The sequence below is a fragment of the Halichoerus grypus genome, chromosome 3 (genome assembly GCF_964656455.1).
Source record: "Halichoerus grypus chromosome 3, mHalGry1.hap1.1, whole genome shotgun sequence".
Lineage (NCBI taxonomy): Eukaryota > Metazoa > Chordata > Mammalia > Carnivora > Phocidae > Halichoerus > Halichoerus grypus.
Genome location: NC_135714.1, coordinates 156,672,933 through 156,692,806, shown reverse-complemented (window position 1 = coordinate 156,692,806; position 19,874 = coordinate 156,672,933). Strand labels below are relative to the sequence as shown.

Below are 19,874 nucleotides of genomic sequence, written 5' to 3'. Positions count from 1 at the left end.
TAATTCGAGGAGCTCTTGGCTTTTGGGGAGGGTCCTCTTGTCTCACGAAAGGCTGTCTTGGGTGCTTTCCGGGGTCACCTCTTCTTAGCTGGTGCAGAGGCATCTGCTCCCTGTCAGCCCCAATATTGGGTGCTTCCCCTGAGCGGGTGCACCCTTACGATAGCCCCATGAACCGCCAGGCACGAGCCGGCGCCTTCTCCCTCAGCTCCTGGTGGTGATCTTTCTGTTCGTCACCGGGGATCTGTTGTGTGTTAAACCCTCTGTGGACAATAAAGAGAAGAAAGCAGGAACTCGAGCTGGACAGGGCAGTGAGGGAGAGCCCGCCCGTACACCGGCAACAGCAGTTAATAACATACAAACACGTCAGACAGACAGAGACAGAGTGTCTTCATCTGTCAGTACATCGTGGTGGTGAACTTGGCTTGAGCTGCACAAAACGTGCTCCTGCCCCTCTCTGCTGTTCCCTCCAGCCCGCCGTGTGAGATCGCCAGCAGGGTTCTTCCCGGGTCCCAGCCGGGAAGATTGAGAGGGAGACACCGCCGGGAACGCGGAAGTCTAGAAACCACCTGTCCGCCAGTGGTGCCCTGCACGTGTGACGCCTGGGCCCTGCTGGGACAGCGAGCTGCATGAGGAAGGGATGGGGGATGAGTTGGAGAGGAAGAGACGGGGGGAAGTTGCTAGGGAGGGCAGAAGGTGACAGGGGCTCTGGGCCGAAAGACTGGCATCTGGGAAGAAAGTTGGGGACACGGAGATGAGGGTGACGGTGACAAAGAATCTTTCCCAGAGAAGGGAACTTTCCAGCTGGGCCTTGTGGGAACTGCGACTGGAGTATGCAGACAGTGGGGGACTGGGCGTGAAAGGGTGTGTTGTGTACAGACACTATTGTGTATTTTGATTCTCTTGTGTGTACTGACACTGTTGTGTGTTCCTAGACAAGTGGCTTTCCTCTCTGGATCTTGGGGTGCCTGATCTTAAAAATCAGCAAGGTTAGATGACCCCCCAAATCCTTGATAACTCTATAATAAGGCAGACAAAAATTTTTTTTATTTTTCAGCTGTAAAACAATTTTCATAATATTTTAAGTGGGTATTATTTAAATCCATTTGCTGCGTGTAAGGGGCATGCACAGGTACACACAGAAGGGTAAATGTGGATCCTTCCACGGTTCTGGGTGGAACCCAGAGACTTGGGGTTTAAGTGACCTTCTCTTTCCATGAGGGAACCTTGTAGTTAGACCTGTGCCCTCACCCGGGCGTGTGCTGGGCCAGGGGAGGGGTCAGAGCTCACCTCACAGCGGATGAGCGAATCCACACAGAGCCCCTGGATGCCAGTCCTGCAGGGGCAGGGCCCCCCATAGAACTGGCACTTTTGCTCCATTTACTTCCTAATTAGTCTGATTTCACATTCCAGTTCACCCAGGACAGTCCCAGTCCATACCCATTGCTCCCATGGAGTTATTAATAGTGCCTCTGTTCACTTTCGGAGGTATTGGTGTTGGGCCAATTAATTGGGTAGTCATTGGCGCCCCCGGGAAGCCGTGAGGCTTCTAGAGGAGTCCTTTCCATGCTTCCCACTTTGGACTCTTGAAGTGACCGCAGAGATTCAGGCCATCCCTCCACTGTGCTTCTCTGGGCTGGAGGCACTTCTATTGTAACTGGAGTCAAGGAGAGGGAGGGCTGATGGCTCAGCTATTCCAGGAATTAAAAACATTTGGATGTTTAATGAGCTTTTTCAAGAGCCATTTGGTTTGCCTTTGAATTTTGAGACCTCTCTCTTCACGTAGTTGATGCCCGAAAGGGCCAACGCGAATGAAGTTGTCTTCGTTTATTAAATTAGATTACCAGTTAATGCAATTACAGAACTTCAGCTCTCTGCCAAGCTCCTGTAGAAACTCAGTTAGCTAAGATAATTCAGTTAGGAGCTCAGCTATGTCTTATGAAAAGTAGCAGCTCTGTATGGAACAGCCTCGCTTTAACCATTAACATACAATAAAATATTTTATTTGCTCAGTAAACATTTTGGGGCGACTGCTGTGTACTACGCTGGGAACTCTTGGGGGTGGGGCACAGGAGATAGAAAAAATCTGAGTCGAACCCAGCCTCTTGCCGCGAGGAGTTGAAGAAGTCACAGCTTCTACCAGGTTTTGGGGAGGGAGCAGAAGGCCTTTTGAGATCCATCATTCTACCATTTCACGTGTTCTGCAGTTGCCCATTCTAACACACATGTATCTATAGGATATACCTTGATCTCAGTAGTCTTACCTGGCCAGGTAGTTAGCAGTAATCACTTGGGGTCTTTGGAATATTATTCGTTGAAGCATCAGGTTTAAAGAATCATATTATTAATTGGAGCAGCTCTCCCATCTCGCACTGAAGGTCATACCAGCCTGTGCAACCATGGGCATGTTTCCCATACTGAGGACCATTGCTTGACACAAATCTGCCTGTTCCATTCCCGGAGCCCTGTGAGGTTGCGTTGTTCCTTGGGTCCCATTTGTGGGTGTCGGATAGAAGCCCAGCACAAAAATCTCATCACTGACTTGGGGGCAATCCCTTCCCGTGCCTGGTGGTTTTCTCATAGGAGCAAGCATAAAAATCACCTAGAGCTGTTAAGACCCACATTCTGGGTCCCATCCCCAGAGTTACTGATCCGGGGGCTGGGGGGTGTCCAGGAAGGGCCTGAGAATCTGCATTTATTATCAACTCCGGGCTGATGGTGATGGTGTCAGTCTGCTGGGCACCCTTCCAGCCACTCACAAGGTCTAGGAAGGAATTGCCCCATCATTTCCACCCATCAGTATTGAGTGACCCTGGGAAAGTCTCATCGCCCTCCTGTGGTGCCGCTCAGGGCAGAACCTTGAGGACACGGTGGGGGCCTCTTCGTTCCTCTCGGCTTCCCTCGGTGGGTTGAGGGCAAAGACGGGCTCATGGGGTGGGCACAGATTGGCCCCTGTTCTCAACGTTCATGTGCTCCTCTGCAGGTCGAGGCCGAAGCCGTGAATCGCTCGATTACCATTGCCAACCAGACCAACTGCCCCCTGTACGTCACCAAGGTGATGAGCAAGAGCGCGGCTGAAGTCATCGCCCAGGCCCGGAAAAAGGGTGAGTGTTGCCTTACCAGCTGTCTGACTGCAGGCAGGTTCGCAAGGGAGGAAGGCTCCTTTTCCAGACCTGCATGCCAAGTGGGCTGCGTGCATCACGTTCCAGCATTAACCTAATTACCGCCGAGCAAGACCGGGAGCTCCAGTTTCTCCCGGCTGTTCCACTGCGGCCGACTCGTCGCTGTCTATTTAAAGCTGCGCACAGCAAAGAGTGGGTGGGCAGGCACGTTTCCCTCCTGCCCCCGCTTCCATAGAGAAGTTGGACTTAATTCGATACAGTCTCCATAAACTAGGCACATACACAGATGGCGTCAGTCTCCATCTGCCCCAGAATCCTTCTGGGGAACATTCTATTGCAAAATGAGTCCCTGCTCCGTGGCTGGTAGTGATTTCTGCCCTGGTAAGTAAGAGAGTCTTGTGGGGGTGTAGGGAAGGGGACTTTGCCCCGGGCCTCCTCATGTCTAGTTCTCTGGGTGCTTGAGTCGCTCCCTGTAAATTATATTGACATATTCAGGGCTGAGGCTGGTCCTCTGTAAGAACTAGGGAGTCCGTTGAGAAGGTTCTTGGAAAGTAATTTACTAAGTACAGCTTCCCCTGCTGCTTCCAAAGGCTGGTCCGTGGCGCACCTTCTACGTTATGAATGCGGCAGAACCCTCTTGTCATCCGCCATTGACTGAGTCTGAGTCATCACACCAGCCACGTGTCCTGCGCTTGGGAGTCTAGCTCCACGGACAGCCCGATAGCGCGTAGTTTGTGAGGGTGCGCATCCTGGCCCCATCATTTCTCTCTTGATTTCTGTCTAGCTTTCTCCTGGACTCTCTCTTTCTCACTCTCTTTCTATCCCTTTCTCTTTCTCTGTGAAGAAGGGAGCCGTTTGATCTCTATGCTTCTGTTGCTAGTTCTCCGCGGGATGTGATCCCCGTGGAGGAGGAGGACTGTAGGAGTTTCTCACTGGCGGGTGACTCGGTGCGAGACCGAGAACAGATTGCTCAATGCCCACTGAGTCAGCTTGTCCCCAGAGATGATGGCTTCCAGACGGACCCAGCAGCTCCTTCCCCGGGCTCTTTGGAGCTCTCCCCGGGGGCCTCTGTCCGGAGGCTTTGCCAACGCATGGTTGCTGCCTTCCTATCTTCCTGGACACCTGCCCTCTCCTGGCAGCTAGTAGGAATTGCCTTTTTGAAATAAAGGGACATTTACCGAAGTAATGGCATCTTCTCAGAATCAGCGTCGAGTTGTTTTCTAGGAGATGCTGTGGATGATTACTGTTGGTGACCCTCCCTCGCCTGGGCCCTTTGTCACCTGGGCACGTGTTTGCTTCAGCCCCAGCCCCCAACACCGATCACAGAACTGCTGCTTGCATGGAGCATGGGGACAGTTGGCTGGTGGCTGAAAAGGGGAAGTTAGCGGGCAGCTTTATTTATTTTAGGAACCATACTGTACCCATATGATGATAATAAGCAAAGAGTTAAGAGTCTTATGAGGCATAGGGCGTAGGGCATTTTAACATAATTTTAATATAATTAAATGTTCCATTTAACAGATGGAAAACCCGAGAACCTGCTTTCTGATTCAGACTTTTCACTTGTCCAAATCGGAGGGTGGAGGAGTCCGTCTCTCATGAGACCCTGGGCCTGGCGGGTGGCGCTAGCCCTGGTCTGGGGCGCAGAGTGCTGGCCTGTGAGCTAACCCGGCCAGCAGCGCTGGGGCTTCTCCTTCCTGTGCCTCAGTTTCCTTATTTGAAGAGGTAGAGCGGGAGTATGTTACTGTAGAGTCCAGTCCTGCTCTAATACTCTCACCTCAGTGCCTGATGATGTCCCTCCATTGTCTTTAGGACTTTGATCCTGTGTGTGTATTGGGTAGTGAGCACTAAGAAGGGACTACTTCGGTCTGTTTGTTCCAGAACCTTCCACGTGTGAGTCCCACGCTGCCTGCATCATGGTTCCTGGGGTGGCTTTTGCATTCCAACCATACCCCTTTAGTCTGTGAAACCCTTTGCTTTAGATGGGCCTGAGCTGCCAGAAAGGAATTTCCGGTGCATTTAGGTGCTAATGAGCAAGAATGAGAGATCCTTGCTTGCTTGTGGGCTCTTAAGGTTCTTTCCATCTTGTTGGAACTTCATCATAACAACTTTGGGAGGGCCAAGGCAGGAATTTTTGTACTTTGGTTTACTTTGCAGCCAAGTAAACTGTAGCTCAGAGCTAATGAATGAGTGTTGGGATTGGGCTTTGATTGTCAGGTGCCTGACTTCAGGCCTGAAGATCTACTTGAGTATCTCATTTGCCTTCCTGTTTTGAGATTATTTTAGTATGAGCAATGCTGGTATCTCTTGGGGTTTAGTTTCTTTCTTTCTTTTTTTTTATTTTAAAGATTTTATTTATTTGACAGAGAGAGAAAGAGAGCGCACAAGCAGGGGGGCAGCAAGCAGAGGGAGAGGGAGAAGCAGGCTCCCTGCCGAGCAGGGAGCCCGATGCGGGGCTCCATCCCAGGACCCTGGGATCATGACCTGAGTCAAAGGCAGATGCTTAACTGACTGAGCCACCCAGGCGCCCCTGTTGGGGTTTCGTTTCTTAACAAACCTGGTAGAAACTGGAGCTTGTCACCCAGTAGACTTGTGTATCATACAGAAGAAAAGATTCCCAAACAACCAAGAAGGAAAACAGGATAAGGTTTTATTACGCATTTGCACTCTGGGATCAATGTCCTGGATCAAATCCCAGCTCGCGGGCACTAGCATGTGATGCCGGGCAGCTCCCTTACCATCGCTAGGTCTCATTTTCCCATCTGCAAGGGCCGGGGCTAGCGATAGTGACTCGTCTTTTAGGGTGAGGATGGTGCCTAACTGACCTAATGTATGTAAAGATGTATATAATGACTGTAGCCACTGTTCTCGTGATTAGAGAGTAAAGCATTGGTTAGAAGTACAGCAAGGATGCCTGCTGACCCAGGTCAGGGGTTTTCTGCTAAGGATTCTATTTCAGGTGAGTTCTTCGGGTCCCCTGGTGGCCAGCGTTAAGGCACTGCCAACTTTCTGCTGCTGCTTTTCTTCATCTGTAAAATGGAGAGAGTCTTCATTTATTCGGCAAACTTTTATTATGTGATCCTGCAGGCTTTTGCGCTGGAGGCGAGACATGGTCCCCGCCCTCAGCTCCTTTACTTGTAGGGGTGGGACACTTGGATAGAAAGTCACAATGGGAAATGGTCAGTGTTGTAGAAGAGGTGCAAGCCAGGTATGGTTAGAACACACAGAGGAAGGGGCCACTGTTTATAGACACACACCCCACCTGTCTCAGGGAGGTCAGGCTGCATAAAGGGACTCAACATTTCTCTACAGTGGGAGCGATTGAAAGATCATGATTTTATGTCTTATTAATGCCCGTGTGCCTCCTCACCTAGAAGCCTGCTGGTCCTAAATCTAAGACAGGAGGTATAGGCTAGTGAGGATGTGAGATGAATGTGAAGGAGAGTATTTTCTATGTGCACTTGACCCAGGGCGACCACCTGCCGTCTTCCCATCTTCTGGAGAGACTGCATTGCTCAGGCTGCCCCCTGCGCACTGTGCCTGTCAGCAGGACCGAGGATCATCAACCCCATTCTGCAGATAAGGAAATGAAGACACAGCCCGGAAAAGAATATTTGGGGCAATTTTTACTCTTCAAAAGAACTTAGGTGTTGGTTAATTTAATAGGCTCATTTCATGGAAGAGAAATTAAAATGCAGAAAGTAAATACCTTGCCCGAGATCGTCCAGCCCATAGTTCCAGATTCCTGGCCACCTCTCTTTCCACTGAGGGTCCAGTGTGAGGATTTCTCTAGAATGGACTCTCTCAGACTCTACTTTGTCCACGAACGGGATCTAGTGTGGCTGCTGGTGCCTTCTGTCTATGAACTGTAGTGTGTCGGCGTGCCTGATAAGCTCATCTGACAGACAGCCTTCTCCGTCCTCCTCCTCGCCCCACCCCTGTAACCCAGATGCGGAAATGTTTAGAACATCTGGTGACTGCTGAGGCACGTTAAACCCTGGGAACCCAAACTGGAGCCAAAACTTGCTATGCCCTATGGGTCAATTGGAATGACTCCGGCGTGATGAGAAACTTGCGTTCATGGGGCCTGCGAAGACCACCCCAACTTGGGGACGAAGCCTTAGCATTAAGTTAATGCACAGCCTAACCATCTTGACCTGAAGAGTGGCACATGGGTTGGCTTGTGAATATCATAAGTTCTTACCAAAATCTGGATCTGGGTTAGGGCTCTTCAGAGAAACAGGGAGAGAGGGGGTGGGGAGAGAGAGGGAGGGAAGGAGGGAGAGAGTGAGAGAGAGAGACAGAGAAGGAGATTGATTGGTCTTAAGGAACCGGCCCTCGTGGTTGTGGGTGGGCAGGCCTGGAGACTCAGGGAAGAGTGGCCGCTGCAGCCTGAGCCCGAGGCTGTCTGGAGGCAGACTTCCTTCCCAAGCAGTGCCCTTGCCAGGTTGGGAGGTCAGTGCTGTGTTGTGGTGTAGCCACTCTCCAGATGAGACGCTGGGGTTGGTTTGCAGCCATCTAAACTCTAAGACTACTGGAGATGTGGCTCTCTTTCAGGGCAGACGTGGAAACTTTTGTGTCATTTCTGTAGCCACTCGGGCTGGGAGTTTGAATCCCTGGACTCGTCCTTTCCTTTCCCCCACTTTGTCCAATGTAATTAGGAACAACCAGCCAGTCTTGTCAGACTCAGTTTGACAGAAATGTTCTAAGGAATCAAATCCACGGTCAACCCAAACTTAGCCTCTTAGGAGAAGTATTTGATAGGAGAATCCAGGGATGATATTTTGTGCTTCTCTATTGCCCCAACACGCCGTGGACTGGTAGTGCTCGCCTTACTACCAGGAATAGAAGCATTAGTACTTTTAAATCAAATCAGATTAGAGAAGTAATTCTCAAAACCCCAGGACTGATTCAGAAAACTTTTGATTCTATTCCACTGGAACCACTCTTGGTACCCAAATCTGACAGGGTTATCCATGGAGAGGCCCTAGGCTGTTGAATTCTGGCCTGGGCTCTCTGAGAGGAGAGGGAGAGTGGCTGTGTGTGTGTGTGTGTGTGTGTGTGTGTGTGTCCATGTCCCAGTTGGTTTTTTACTCTGCTTTTGTGGCTGCCTTTTGAAATACACATACATGGTTTCCCATTGTTTCTACCCTGGATTTGTCCTCCTGCTGTCGTTCATGGGAAATGACTTAACTGTCAGAGCCGGGAGCTGTCAAACATTTCTGAACCCCAGGCTTGCATTTATTCTTCATGAATGCACGCAGGCCCCAGGCTCGTGGTGAATAAACACCACCCCCAGGGCCTTGCAGTTCCCGGCCATCCTAGAGAGCCTGCCAAAGGCTGGCTCAGGGTCACATCCTTCAGTTTAGACTTTGCCTGGAGAAGAAAATCATGAAGGTCTAACTGTTGCCAAGAAAGAGTCAGCAGTGTGTTTAGAGGAGTACGTAAAGGCCATTTCAGCTTATTTCATGGTTTATTATTATTATTGGTAATTCTTTCTGGCACACAGTTTAGTGGTGTCTTGTGGCCTGATTGAAGTTTAAAAGCTCATCCACGGCTCCCTCCGGTACAGTGTTTATAAAATGGGAGAGGTGCCCTGGGAAGGGACTGGGAGGCCATTAGGACTGGGAGGCAGAGCCCCCCACTTGTGATCCCACATTTCCCTGGAGGTGGAGGCCCCCTACAGGATGGCTTAACTCCTACCCTGTCTTTGGGGGCTAAAGAAAAGAAATCAACCGAAAGCCAGCAAGAATCTCTGAATCCCTTGGAATGTGAACAGGACAAAGCAGAAATGAGCCACAAGATGCCTCTCTCCTTCTCCAGGATCCCCATCTTGGCTCGGCCCTGGGCCAGGAGTCCTGCTCAGCCTCGGTCTAAGGAGGCAGGTTCTGGTCTGTGATGGCCTTGAAGCTCTGACCCAGTTCTGGGCTTTCCGGGGGCTGCAGGCTGGGTTCATCCCTTTGCGGGGAGGTGCGTGTTCCTGTGTACAGAGAGAACGGGAGCCGCCCCCCCCCCCCCCCCCGCCACTCCCCAGTCTGCGTTGAATTTCACAGAGTGAGATCAAGGCCACGGTCAAGGGCACTCACACTTGTGGGATCCAGGAGGTGTTACAGGAACCAGCTGCTCCTTGCACGAAAGTTTCAGGGAGATGATGAGCAAGAGCAAGTTACAGGAAAATCAGGAAAATGTTTATGCTTGCCCACGGATTTTTCAGAGACAGCCTAACCACTCTTGTTCTCCGAGTGTTCTGCTCTCAAACCTATTCATGTCCACAGAACTGGGAAACCTTTAGGGTGGGATCCTTTGGTTCCCTAATGACTGGCAGAGACCTCCCCTTTGTGCTCAGGCGGTATCGGGACCTCCAGACCTGGCTGGGTCAGAAGGTGCCACTGAACGTGCAAACCAAAAGCTGAGAGCCTGAGGTCCTGTGAGAGCCCAGGGCCCAGCCCTGGTCTGCTCGGCCATTTGCATTTATACATGGTGCTGGCAGCAGCTAAGGGCTTCTGTTGTGCAGTGTTTTTCCACTTCGGGATGAGCTGGAGCCGCTTAGGCAGCCAAGCTGGCTCCTCGGACCAAATCCTGCCTGGGAGGCTTTGAGTGGGTCAGGAACTCAGGAGTCCTTCCACGTGATTCTGAGCATTGGCCTTTGCTGGCTGGGGGCTTCCTGCTGTGTGAGGCTTTCCCCTGGGTTCTGGAGCCAGCCCTCCTGCCTGGGGATTGTTACTGATTTTGCCCCAGTGAGCTGCCTGCCCTGGCCTCGAACACTCCCTTGGCTGGAGAGCCACTCCTCCGTGAAATTCCTGAGGCTGGAGGGGGCAGCCGGGAGGAGCCAGCTCTAGAGCAGCAGGAGGGAGGGTGTTGTGGTGTATTATCAAGAGATAAGTCCTTAGAAGAGGCTGGGGAGAGGAAAGGAGGTGCATTCCTGACTGGGAAGTGTTTGGCCTTGAGGGCCGTGTGTTTGGAGAAGAGGGAACCCTGTGGCTGACTGCTGTGGGGGTGGGTCAGCCCTGTGTACGATGGGAGGAGGCGGTGAGGAGAGGTGCATTCCTGGTGGCGGTCAAGGCTGGAGGAGGTCAAATTCCGGAGCTGATGCCTTCCACTAATGAAGTATTACGCCCTTCCATCAGTGTGACACACATTTATTGAGTGCCTACTGTGTGCAGGCAGACTTATTTTCTTCAGGAATTCTCCCATCAAGCAGAGAATCAGAAAATTCAAAACTGGGTGATTATTGGATTATTGGAGGGGAGGACTGGGTGAGCTGTGGATGGTGTTGGGGAAGAGATGAACTTTGATACGAAGCTGGATAATGAAGGGCATTAGATGCTTCCTTGGGAAGTTTGTTTCAATTCTTGAAGGCAGAAGGGCTGCTTAGGAGGAGTTTATGCAAGAGAATGGCAGGGGACGATCGTCTTGGAGAATGAGCAGAGGGGTGGGGAAGAACGTGGAGAAAGCAAAAGCAAATCTGAACTCTGATTGGGAGGCTCCGCGGAATGAGCCGGGGAGAAAGGAAGAAGGCCTGATGGAAAGGAAGAAATGTGAGGGGGGCCAGGGAAGGATGTATTTAAGGTGTCGAAGCACTGGCATTCAGTGGCTTTATGACTCCTGATTTTCTGGGTTGCACTGGAACAGACAGAGGGGAAGACCTGATTTGAGTGAGCATCAGAGAATTGACATTCTCGGACGATGTATTACGTTAAACTAAGCTTCTGGAAACACTGACATCTCGGTAGTGTAATTGTGCAGGGCCCTTCATTTCTCAGTCTTACCAAGTCGGCTGTACCTCTGGTGGCTCTTGGGGACAGCTGCCCTCAGGTGGTGACTCCGGGATCCCGGCTGTCTCTTGGACCCACCCAGAGGGCTGTAGACGTGTTCTCAAGGGCTTCAGCCCACTGATCTCATGTCTGACTTCCCCTCTCAGCCCAGAATGGGGCTGTGCAAAGGGGGGCAATGGGGCAATGTTGGGAGAGCAGGGAAAGGGTTTGGTGAGCAGTGAGGTTAAGCTTGAGGTGCCATGGGTCATCCCAATAATCGAGTCTAGATGGCATTTGGGACTGGGTGCTTGGATGCACTCTGAGCAGGAGGTTGTTAATAGACGTGGGAAGCATCAGTGTCAGAGGGGGAAGAGTGGGGCCCAATGGGGGAATCTTGGGGAGCACACGTTGGATTGGTGACGTTGGCCGGAGGAGGTATCTGGCCATCGGCGTCCTCACCTGCGAGAGGGGGCTGGCGCCTCCTTGGAGGGGATGGTGAGAGCCCGTGGCAAGCGGCCAGGCGGGTACTGATTCGCACCGGGGTGGTTTCTTTCCCCTGCTGTATCGTGAGTACTCAGCCTTGTCTTTCTGTTGTCAGGAACCGTGGTGTATGGTGAGCCCATCACTGCCAGCCTGGGGACTGATGGCTCCCACTACTGGAGCAAGAACTGGGCCAAGGCCGCTGCTTTTGTCACCTCCCCACCCCTGAGCCCTGACCCGACCACTCCGGACTTTCTGAACTCCTTGCTGTCCTGGTGAGTCTTGGCGACCTGGTCACGCTCCCCATTCCCAGCCTCTCCCCGGACCGACTGACCCGTCAGGGTACAGCCTGGTGGGCAAAAGCAGCCTTGCACACAGAGAGACCTTTGTTCTCGAAATTCAGATCACTAAGCGGGAACGGGGGATTATCGTGCTGACGTTGTTCTGCGGGGAAGTTCCAGATAAAACCCGGGCCATCTTGAAAGTCAACCAGCGGGGATGAGGTATCAAAAGGGTTCCACTGCGGTGCAGAGTCACCCTAAGATAAGCTATCTCACAGAACGGATTTAGACACACAGCGTTATAACGAAGCTTCGGTACCGTGTCACTTCCTCCTGAATGTCCTGTCTCCTGAGGGGGGAGGAGAGGCTATTTCAAAAACTCAGTGGCTTGGCAAATTAAAAATCTGTCCAAGGATGCTTTGACGTCGAAGATGAGTTAAAAGCCGGCTGTGTGTTTTCCTTCCAGCGGAGATCTGCAGGTCACTGGCAGTGCCCATTGTACATTCAACACTGCCCAGAAGGCTGTAGGAAAGGACAACTTCACCCTGATCCCCGAAGGCACCAATGGCACCGAGGAACGGATGTCCGTCATCTGGGATAAGGCTGTGGTAAGGAGCCCGGGCCTCGCTTGTGGACTGGTGTCAGCTTGCCCCCGCCTCCTCGTCTCACAGTCATGGGTCTCATGGAGGCCTTGAAATGGCAGTGGAGAGAATTCTAGAAGCTGGTCCTTGTGTGACAATATTTTTTCGGTTTGGGAATCCAAGACCGCTCCTTAGAGGTCATTTCCTCCTAAATATTACATATGTATTTATTATCGTTGTCCTCTGTGGATCAGTGGAGACTGAAAAAAAAAACCAAACAAACCCAGAGACTCTTTAAAAATAAGGACTTTTTTGATCACTCAGGAAAAAACTTTCTTAGCAACCTGGTGACGGTCTCAGTCAATCTTCCACTCTGGGAAATGGACTCAGTTTCCTTAAAACTGTCTTTTAGGGCTCTCTGGAGTTAGCCTTTCTGCCCACTGCAGGCTTCTGGCAGGCTTGTTTTGAACGTACCCCGACCTTTCCGGGGTCCTTTGGGCTCTTTGATTTTCAGTGTTGTAAAACATAAAAACAAAACAGGTTTTCTGGTTCTTACGATTTTTTTTTTTAGATGATGGAAATAATATATCCTTATTCCAAAAAGAATAAGGAAGTGAGTAAAAATCCCTCATCACACCATCTTTCAGATGACTGCAGTGAACATTTTGGCAAACGTCCTTCTAGTTTTTGCCCGTGTGAGAGCACACGTGTATGTGTGCGTGTGTAACGCTGGCTTCCTCTGTACTATTTTGTGGCCAGTTTTATGAAAACAGTCTATCACGAAAATGTCTCCACATCCTTAAATGGACTTGAAAAACTTGGTCTTTAGTAGCAGAAGATTCCATCTTAATGCTGGACTATAACTCATTTGTCATTCTTTGAACATTCACGTTGTTTCTGATTTTTTTTTTTTTTACTGGGACGAACATCTTGTATACACATCCTTGGACAGATCTTTAATGATGCTTATAGAAGAAATTTCTAGAAGTGGTATTCGTGGGTCAAAGGGCGTGTCTATTTTTAAGGCTGTTGCTATATATTGTCAAAGTTCCTTCCATAAAGATTGCACCAATTTTATGCTGCTGTGGCGTGTGCCATCTTCCAGGTCCAAACTGGTATTATCATCAGCAAAACAGAAGTATTTCTGATCTGGCTGGTGAATTTGTTTTACATTTAATCTCTTCAGTTACTGATTACAGTGAATTTCTTTTTCATGTCCTTATTGGACATTTGTATTCCTCTCTCCCTTAATACCTGCTCATTTCCTTTGCTCATTTTTCTGCTAGCTTCAGAGTGGGTTCCCTAACTCAGAAATAGGCAGAAATTTCCTCAGATTCTCTATTTAAAGGGAAGAGACGCACAAGCGGTAGAGTTGAGGAGCTGCAGGGAAGGTTGTGAGGAGACTGGGATTAGCCCCTACAGCATGCCGCGGACAGCCAGTCACCAGCCTGGGACCTCTAGCTGGGCCGGACTGGAAGCCTAGGACTGGGCCCGTGGTTGTGAAAAGAACAGTCATTCAAGCCGAGTGAGGTTTCCTGAAGAGGCACTGCAGCCCCTTCAACCTTTTTTTTTTTTAACTTTTCACTTTGAAATAATTGTAGATTCAGAGGACGTTAACAAAGACAAGACAGGGGGTCCTGGGTACCCTTCATCCGGTCTCACCGATGCATGATTATGGCATCATATCCAAGCCCACAGAGTGATGATGTTGCAACGTGTGCTTGTGGTTCGGTGTCATTTTGCCCTGTGTAGGGTCATGTATCCACCACCACCGTCAAGACCCAGATTTCCTCCATCACCACAAAGACCCCCTTTGTGCTGCCCTGTGATAGTCACACTGACCCCTCGAGGAATCCCCACCTCGCCCCTCATCCGTCCTCCATCTCCATAACTTCGTTATTTTGAGAATGGGCTAGAAATAAAGCTGTATGGTGTGTGGCCTTTTGAGATTGGTTATTTCACTCTGCACAGTGCCCTTAACATCCATCCAAACTGTTGTGTGGATTCGAAGTGTGTTCCTATTTTTGCTAAGTAGTGTTCCACCCTTCAACTTTTTAACTTGCTTTTGGGGGGTGTGTGTGTGTGTGTGTCCGACTCCTCAGGTCACTGGGAAGATGGACGAGAACCAGTTTGTGGCTGTGACCAGCACCAATGCGGCCAAAGTCTTCAACCTTTACCCTCGGAAAGGCCGCATTGCTGTGGGATCCGATGCCGACCTGGTCATCTGGGACCCCGACAGCGTCAGAACCATCTCCGCCAAGACGCACAGCAGCGTAAGTCCTGTTAACTGCATGGACCCAATCCTGAATGAATTGTAGTCCTAGAAAGGGACTGAGGCAGGGACAGTCCCCAGAAAGAGCTTGCTGTGATAGAACTGAACTTTTTCCCAGGATATATTATAACTTGTAATTTGTTGAGGAAAAAAAAAAAGCTATCTTCTTATCTTTGGTCAGGACAGTAAGACTGTTACTCTTCTCAGCATTTTGGAGTTTTTTTTTTTTTTTAAAGATTTTATTTATTAGAGAGCAAGAGAGAGAGAGAAACAGCATGAGAGGGGAGAGGGTCAGAGGGAGAAGCAGGCTCCCCGCTGAGCTGGGAGGCCGATGTGGGACGCGATCCCAGGATTCCGGGATCATGACCTGAGCCGAAGGCAGTCGCTTAACCAACTGAGCCACCCAGGCGCCCCAGCATTTTGGAGTTCTTTACAGGTAGAGTTCTCTGTCTGTAGACCTTCAGAGCCTCCAAAGTCATGCCAGGACATCAGAAGCTTCTAGAAGTCAGGCACCGTCCCATTTTAACGGTTGGGGGCAGCACCTTTCACGGCAGTGCTTGCCACAAGGGACTCGCAGCAAACATTCAGATGCCCACTGGGCACTTTTATTCTTTTAAGCCACTGCTTAGCGTTACAGCCGCACCTCCTTGTAACTTAGATCACAACCTCGTGGGGGTCCAGAATGGCCTCTGCCGGCAGAGCTCCTAGGGTCCTGCCCAGTGAACCTTACCTGTTCATCTGCATTAACAACACAGTCCCATTTACTCTTCATGGGGCCTTCTCAGTAAAGACATGGCACCATTACCCCAGTTACTTAGTGGGAAGATAGTACACGGAAGCTTCAAGAGCTTAAGTGACCAGTCTGATGCTACAAAGCTACTTCGTGAATTACAACCCCACATTGTCCAGGGTTCTTCCCTACCAGACTGCATATGCAGCCTCTTGGCCAGGCTTAGATGGAGAGAATGCTTCCCCAACCTGGCAGTCCCTTCTGCAGAGGGGATGGGTGAACTGGGCTCATTATTTAAGCTGTGGACGACCTAGCTAAGGAGTTTGCATGTGGAGCCCTGACTGTGGCAGAAGAGAGGATGTGACGGAGAGATGATTCGAGAAGATGCATCACTCCCAAACCTTTCCGGAGCAATAGCACTACCCTACCTTTACCTCCAGGCAACCCCACATAAGGAAAGTGCCTCTCTTCTGTCCTCACCTGATTCGGAGAGTCCACACTAAACACATTTGTGCAGCATTAATCATCCGGGAAAATACAAATGAGAGGCTTTCCCTGTGTAATACAGTGTTTCATACCACTGGGCTAATTAGCTTTAATTTGGAGCATTTAGCTAACTATTACTGAACCCCGTTGCTAAAGCCTCTGCTTGGGCTTTTCAGGCATCCAGCCAGATGAGTCATTTTAGGGAGCCAGGGTTGGATGTAGGTTAAAAATGTTTATACCGGGCGAGCAACGAAGCCTCACTGCTTCGCGGTTTGACAGAGGGTCGGTTCTGTGTACCCTGAGCTGGGATCGGACCACTGGGCTTGTTAATTTTAAGTGACGTAGAGTCATGGGGCTGGTTCTTCCCATCTTTTAAAAATGGGGGAATGGCTCAAAGCCCTTTTAGGCATTTGTGATGTGTCATTTACAGGCAATTAAACTCAACATAGGCGTCTTATGATGGCTTTGTCATTAAAGAGCTTGCAGTCTTATTGTGAAAGCACAATAAAAAAAAAAACCAGACAGTGGATGAGTGAACATTTCCTAAATGCCTAGTCTGTGCCAAGTACCGTGCTGGATGCTTTTGTTCATTTTATTTCCTTGAATCTTGGCATCAGTCCTGCAGGGCGGGCTTTATCCCTGGAGCTGAGTCTCAGGAGTGTAAGGGACTTGTCCAAAGTCACACAGCCGGGGTGTGGCAGACCTGGGATATATGAACACAGGGTTGTCGCCAATCCTCCAGTAGGAGCTTGTTAGAGTGTAGACACAGCTGCGGAGTAAAAGATGGGGCTTGATGCCCTCAGGATGATGCACACCCTGTGCAAAGGTCACTTCGGAGATGACAGGATTCTGACAGTGTGAGCTACACACGTACGTTGCTTTTGTGTTGTCATATCCACGTAAGCCGCAGGGGACAGGCAGATGGAGAACCTGTAGTTGTGAGACGGGATTCAAGTGATCTGCTCAGAGTTCCACACACAACTCCTGGATTTCACCAGATCTGAGATGCCTTCGATTTGAAGCTATTCCGAGTTTGTATACCACCGTGAAAGGAGAGACACCGCTTTGAGTCTGCTACAAGACTGCTTTACAGATAGACTGATACCTAGGGCCCACCTGTGCTTCGCATATGATAACTGAGAGGTGAATCTGCCCTGGAGAAAGGGGGGACAAAGACTCTTGTGTGTCTCAACACTGGCATTGGGTGCTGAGGAGGCAAAAATGGCTCCTGAGAAGAGGAGCTGCAAGCCGGTCCTCCCGCACATTGGTGGTCTGAATTCCTTCTGCCACAGTGGTGTAGAAAAATGCCACGCCGAGCATTTAATGTAAAATGGCCTCAGTGTGGTCATCCTCCGGGCCAGTGGGAAAAGCAAAGCCAGATCCCACTGGCAGAGCTCAGTTCTGGGGAGACTTGACAAGGGGTTGCGTAGCTCCGTTGCTGTGAGAAACATACTGATTCCAGGGATGAGTGTCTTCAAATGGGTGAAAGACAGTCCCAGACTTGGGGACACACTCTGGTCCTGGAGTGTGTGTGTGGAGCCCCCCCCCCCCCCCCGGCAGGTGAGTCTCTGTCTCATTCCTTGGGTAGCTTCTGCAGGATTCTTTGGGGGTCTCAGAACAGTGCTGATAGCCTTTCCTTGCTGTTTTCAACCAACACCACAGCATCCTGACACTGAATGCGAGCTGTGAAGCCAGCCCGGGGCTTCCCCATCTTTCTGAGCCACTGCGCCAGGCAGACATGTTCTCCTGAACCTCACTGTCCCTGTTACAGCTCTTTCTCCGCAGACCGATTCCTTAATGCTGATAAGCTGTCTCACTTTCCCCAGAAGGCCACGGTTTCTTTCTTTCTCTCTGGTGAGAGCTCACTGTGAACTCTCCAGCCACAGCCGTTCGTGCCCGGGAACAGGGCAGGCAGGAAGAAGCGCGGGGCATTGTGGAACCTGGGGAAGGAGCACGGGGTGAGCCGAAGCTGGGGGATGGGCCTGTGGCACGTGGGCTAGTGCCCCCTCTTTTCTGTTGCCTTCTTCTGTAACAGCAGACTCACATGCACGTGAAGATCCCGCCTGTTTTCCAAGAGGACGCACGGATAGGTCACTCTGCAAAGCTTGACGCTAAAAGGATAGCCGCGTGGTTCCAGAAGTTAACTAGACACCAACATTTTACTGAAGGCATTGGCTCGAGTTCCCACAGGCTTTCCATTCAGGGACTGCCGTTGAACCACGTCGCTAACAGACTGGAAAATTAGGACCGCCAGTGGGAAAACCTGCACGTGGATGGCCCATTTTGAAATTTAGAACTTGGTCAGAGAAGATCTTGGGATTTTAGCCCGATGGGTGCTTAAGTCAATGAGGACAAAGTCGCTGCTAATACAGGGAATCACTTCCTTTACGTTTGTGTAGCATTTATAAACCCTCATGCTTTTTTTCCACACAGTTTTTCTGTTCAAGTATTTTTCCCCCAGGTTTTTGAGAGGCAGGAAAAGATGATTCCGTATTCCAGACAGGGAAATCGAGACAGAGAGATTAAGTGCCTGCTGGGGTGGCCAGTCGGGACAGGGACTTCATCTCTGGGCCTTTCTTTTGTCTGCGAGATCTTGGGCAAGGTGTATGCTAAAGTTTATGTGTTCTCTCTTCCTAGTCTCTCGAGTACAACATCTTCGAGGGCATGGAGTGCCGTGGCTCTCCACTGGTGGTCATCAGCCAGGGGAAGATTGTCCTGGAGGATGGCACCCTTCATGTCACTGAAGGCTCTGGGCGCTACATCCCCCGGAAGCCCTTCCCTGATTTTGTTTACAAGCGTATCAAGGCGAGGAGCAGAGTGAGTAGCTTTGATCTTGCAAACTGTTTTTATTATGGGCTAAGTTCAATTCCATACATGCTGACTAAGCACTTTTGAGTTAGAATATTGAGATGGGTATGGAGGAGGGCGTGGCTCAGGAATAAGGGATACATGATCTTTTTTATTTCTGGAGTTCAGAATACCAGTGGATGAGTCAGGTGTGTGTCCATAGCCAGCCAGATTGAAGTAAGACTGTGGTATGTGCTGGGATGAGACGTGTATAGTGAGGTTCAGAGGAGGCAGCCACTGCTGTGGAGTCTTAGGGGAAAGTGTCATGGGGAGAGGGCATTTTGAGTTGGGTTTTGAGGGTTAGGTAGGAGTTTGAGAAGTCAAAGAAGGGAGCCAAGGGAATTAGAATGAGCATGGAAGATGTAGAGTGTATTCAGGGCATGGTAAGGCACTGGTGCTTGGGGACTATGAGGCAGAGAATGGATGGAGCTGTGAGGGAATTACAGAGAGAGAGAGGCTGAAAGGAAAGTTGGGGGCCAGATCTTGAATATGAGACCAAATCTCTTCACGACGTGTTTGGAGTTTTGGCCTTGGGTGTAAGTTAAAGTGCCCTGGGGGGGACAATGGTAAGAGACGTTAGTCAGTTTTTGTAGCATAACCAGCTACCCTTGGTCTCCCTTGGGGAACTGTGGCCTGGAACGGTGGGGGCTGGCTCTTCGATGACATCTCTCCCTGCCGTATGTGTCCATAAGGGAAGCCCTCTATCCCTACATCTCACAGGCCCTTCCTGACCACCATTCTCTCCCCTTTGGAGAGTCGCCAGGGAGACTCGCCCACTGAAGATGGCCTGAATCAGGGGGCTCTTGTGTTTTACAGCTGGCAGAGCTGAGAGGGGTTCCTCGTGGCCTTTACGACGGACCCGTGTGCGAGGTGTCTGTGACACCCAAGACAGTCACTCCGGCCTCCTCGGCTAAGACATCTCCTGCCAAGCAGCAGGCCCCACCTGTCCGGAACCTGCACCAGTCTGGATTCAGCTTGTCCGGTATGGTTATGGTTTGCTTAGGGCCCGGTCCTGCAGGGCCGTGCTCGCAGCGCAGGCCCCACTCAGTCTGACTAATGAGGGTAGGGGCAGGATGTAGTCTCAGTCAGTCACAAGCTGAAACAGTGTTATTTTATATACAGTTCTACTCTTTCAAGTAAGGGACTCCACCAGCTTTTGCAAGGACTGCTTTCCAGGGTCGTTGATTTCTTTGGCTATTTTAGGTCGGCCCCCTTTTTTGTAGCTTAAACTTGCAGTGAGGTTTTGAGACAGGGACAGAGAATGGGCCTGGCCCTTTTTCTCCTGGGCTGTGCTGTTTTGGTTGAGAGCGGGACCTTGCGGGAC

The 19,874-nt window shown here is 50.5% G+C and overlaps 1 protein-coding gene across 3 annotated transcripts in view; it reads left to right on the top strand.

Annotated features, from left to right (window-relative positions):
* DPYSL2 (dihydropyrimidinase like 2) overlaps positions 1-19,874 on the top strand; it is a 137,469-nt gene that overhangs the window by 114,554 nt on the left and 3,041 nt on the right. For all 3 annotated transcript variants that reach the window (XM_036106175.2, XM_036106176.2, XM_036106177.2), the window contains exons 8-13: positions 2,981-3,101; positions 11,472-11,628; positions 12,101-12,242; positions 14,318-14,488; positions 18,341-18,520; positions 19,367-19,532. In XM_036106175.2, coding sequence (XP_035962068.1) covers positions 2,981-3,101; positions 11,472-11,628; positions 12,101-12,242; positions 14,318-14,488; positions 18,341-18,520; positions 19,367-19,532 — 937 coding nt within the window. The remainder of the gene's footprint in view (positions 1-2,980; positions 3,102-11,471; positions 11,629-12,100; positions 12,243-14,317; positions 14,489-18,340; positions 18,521-19,366; positions 19,533-19,874) is intronic.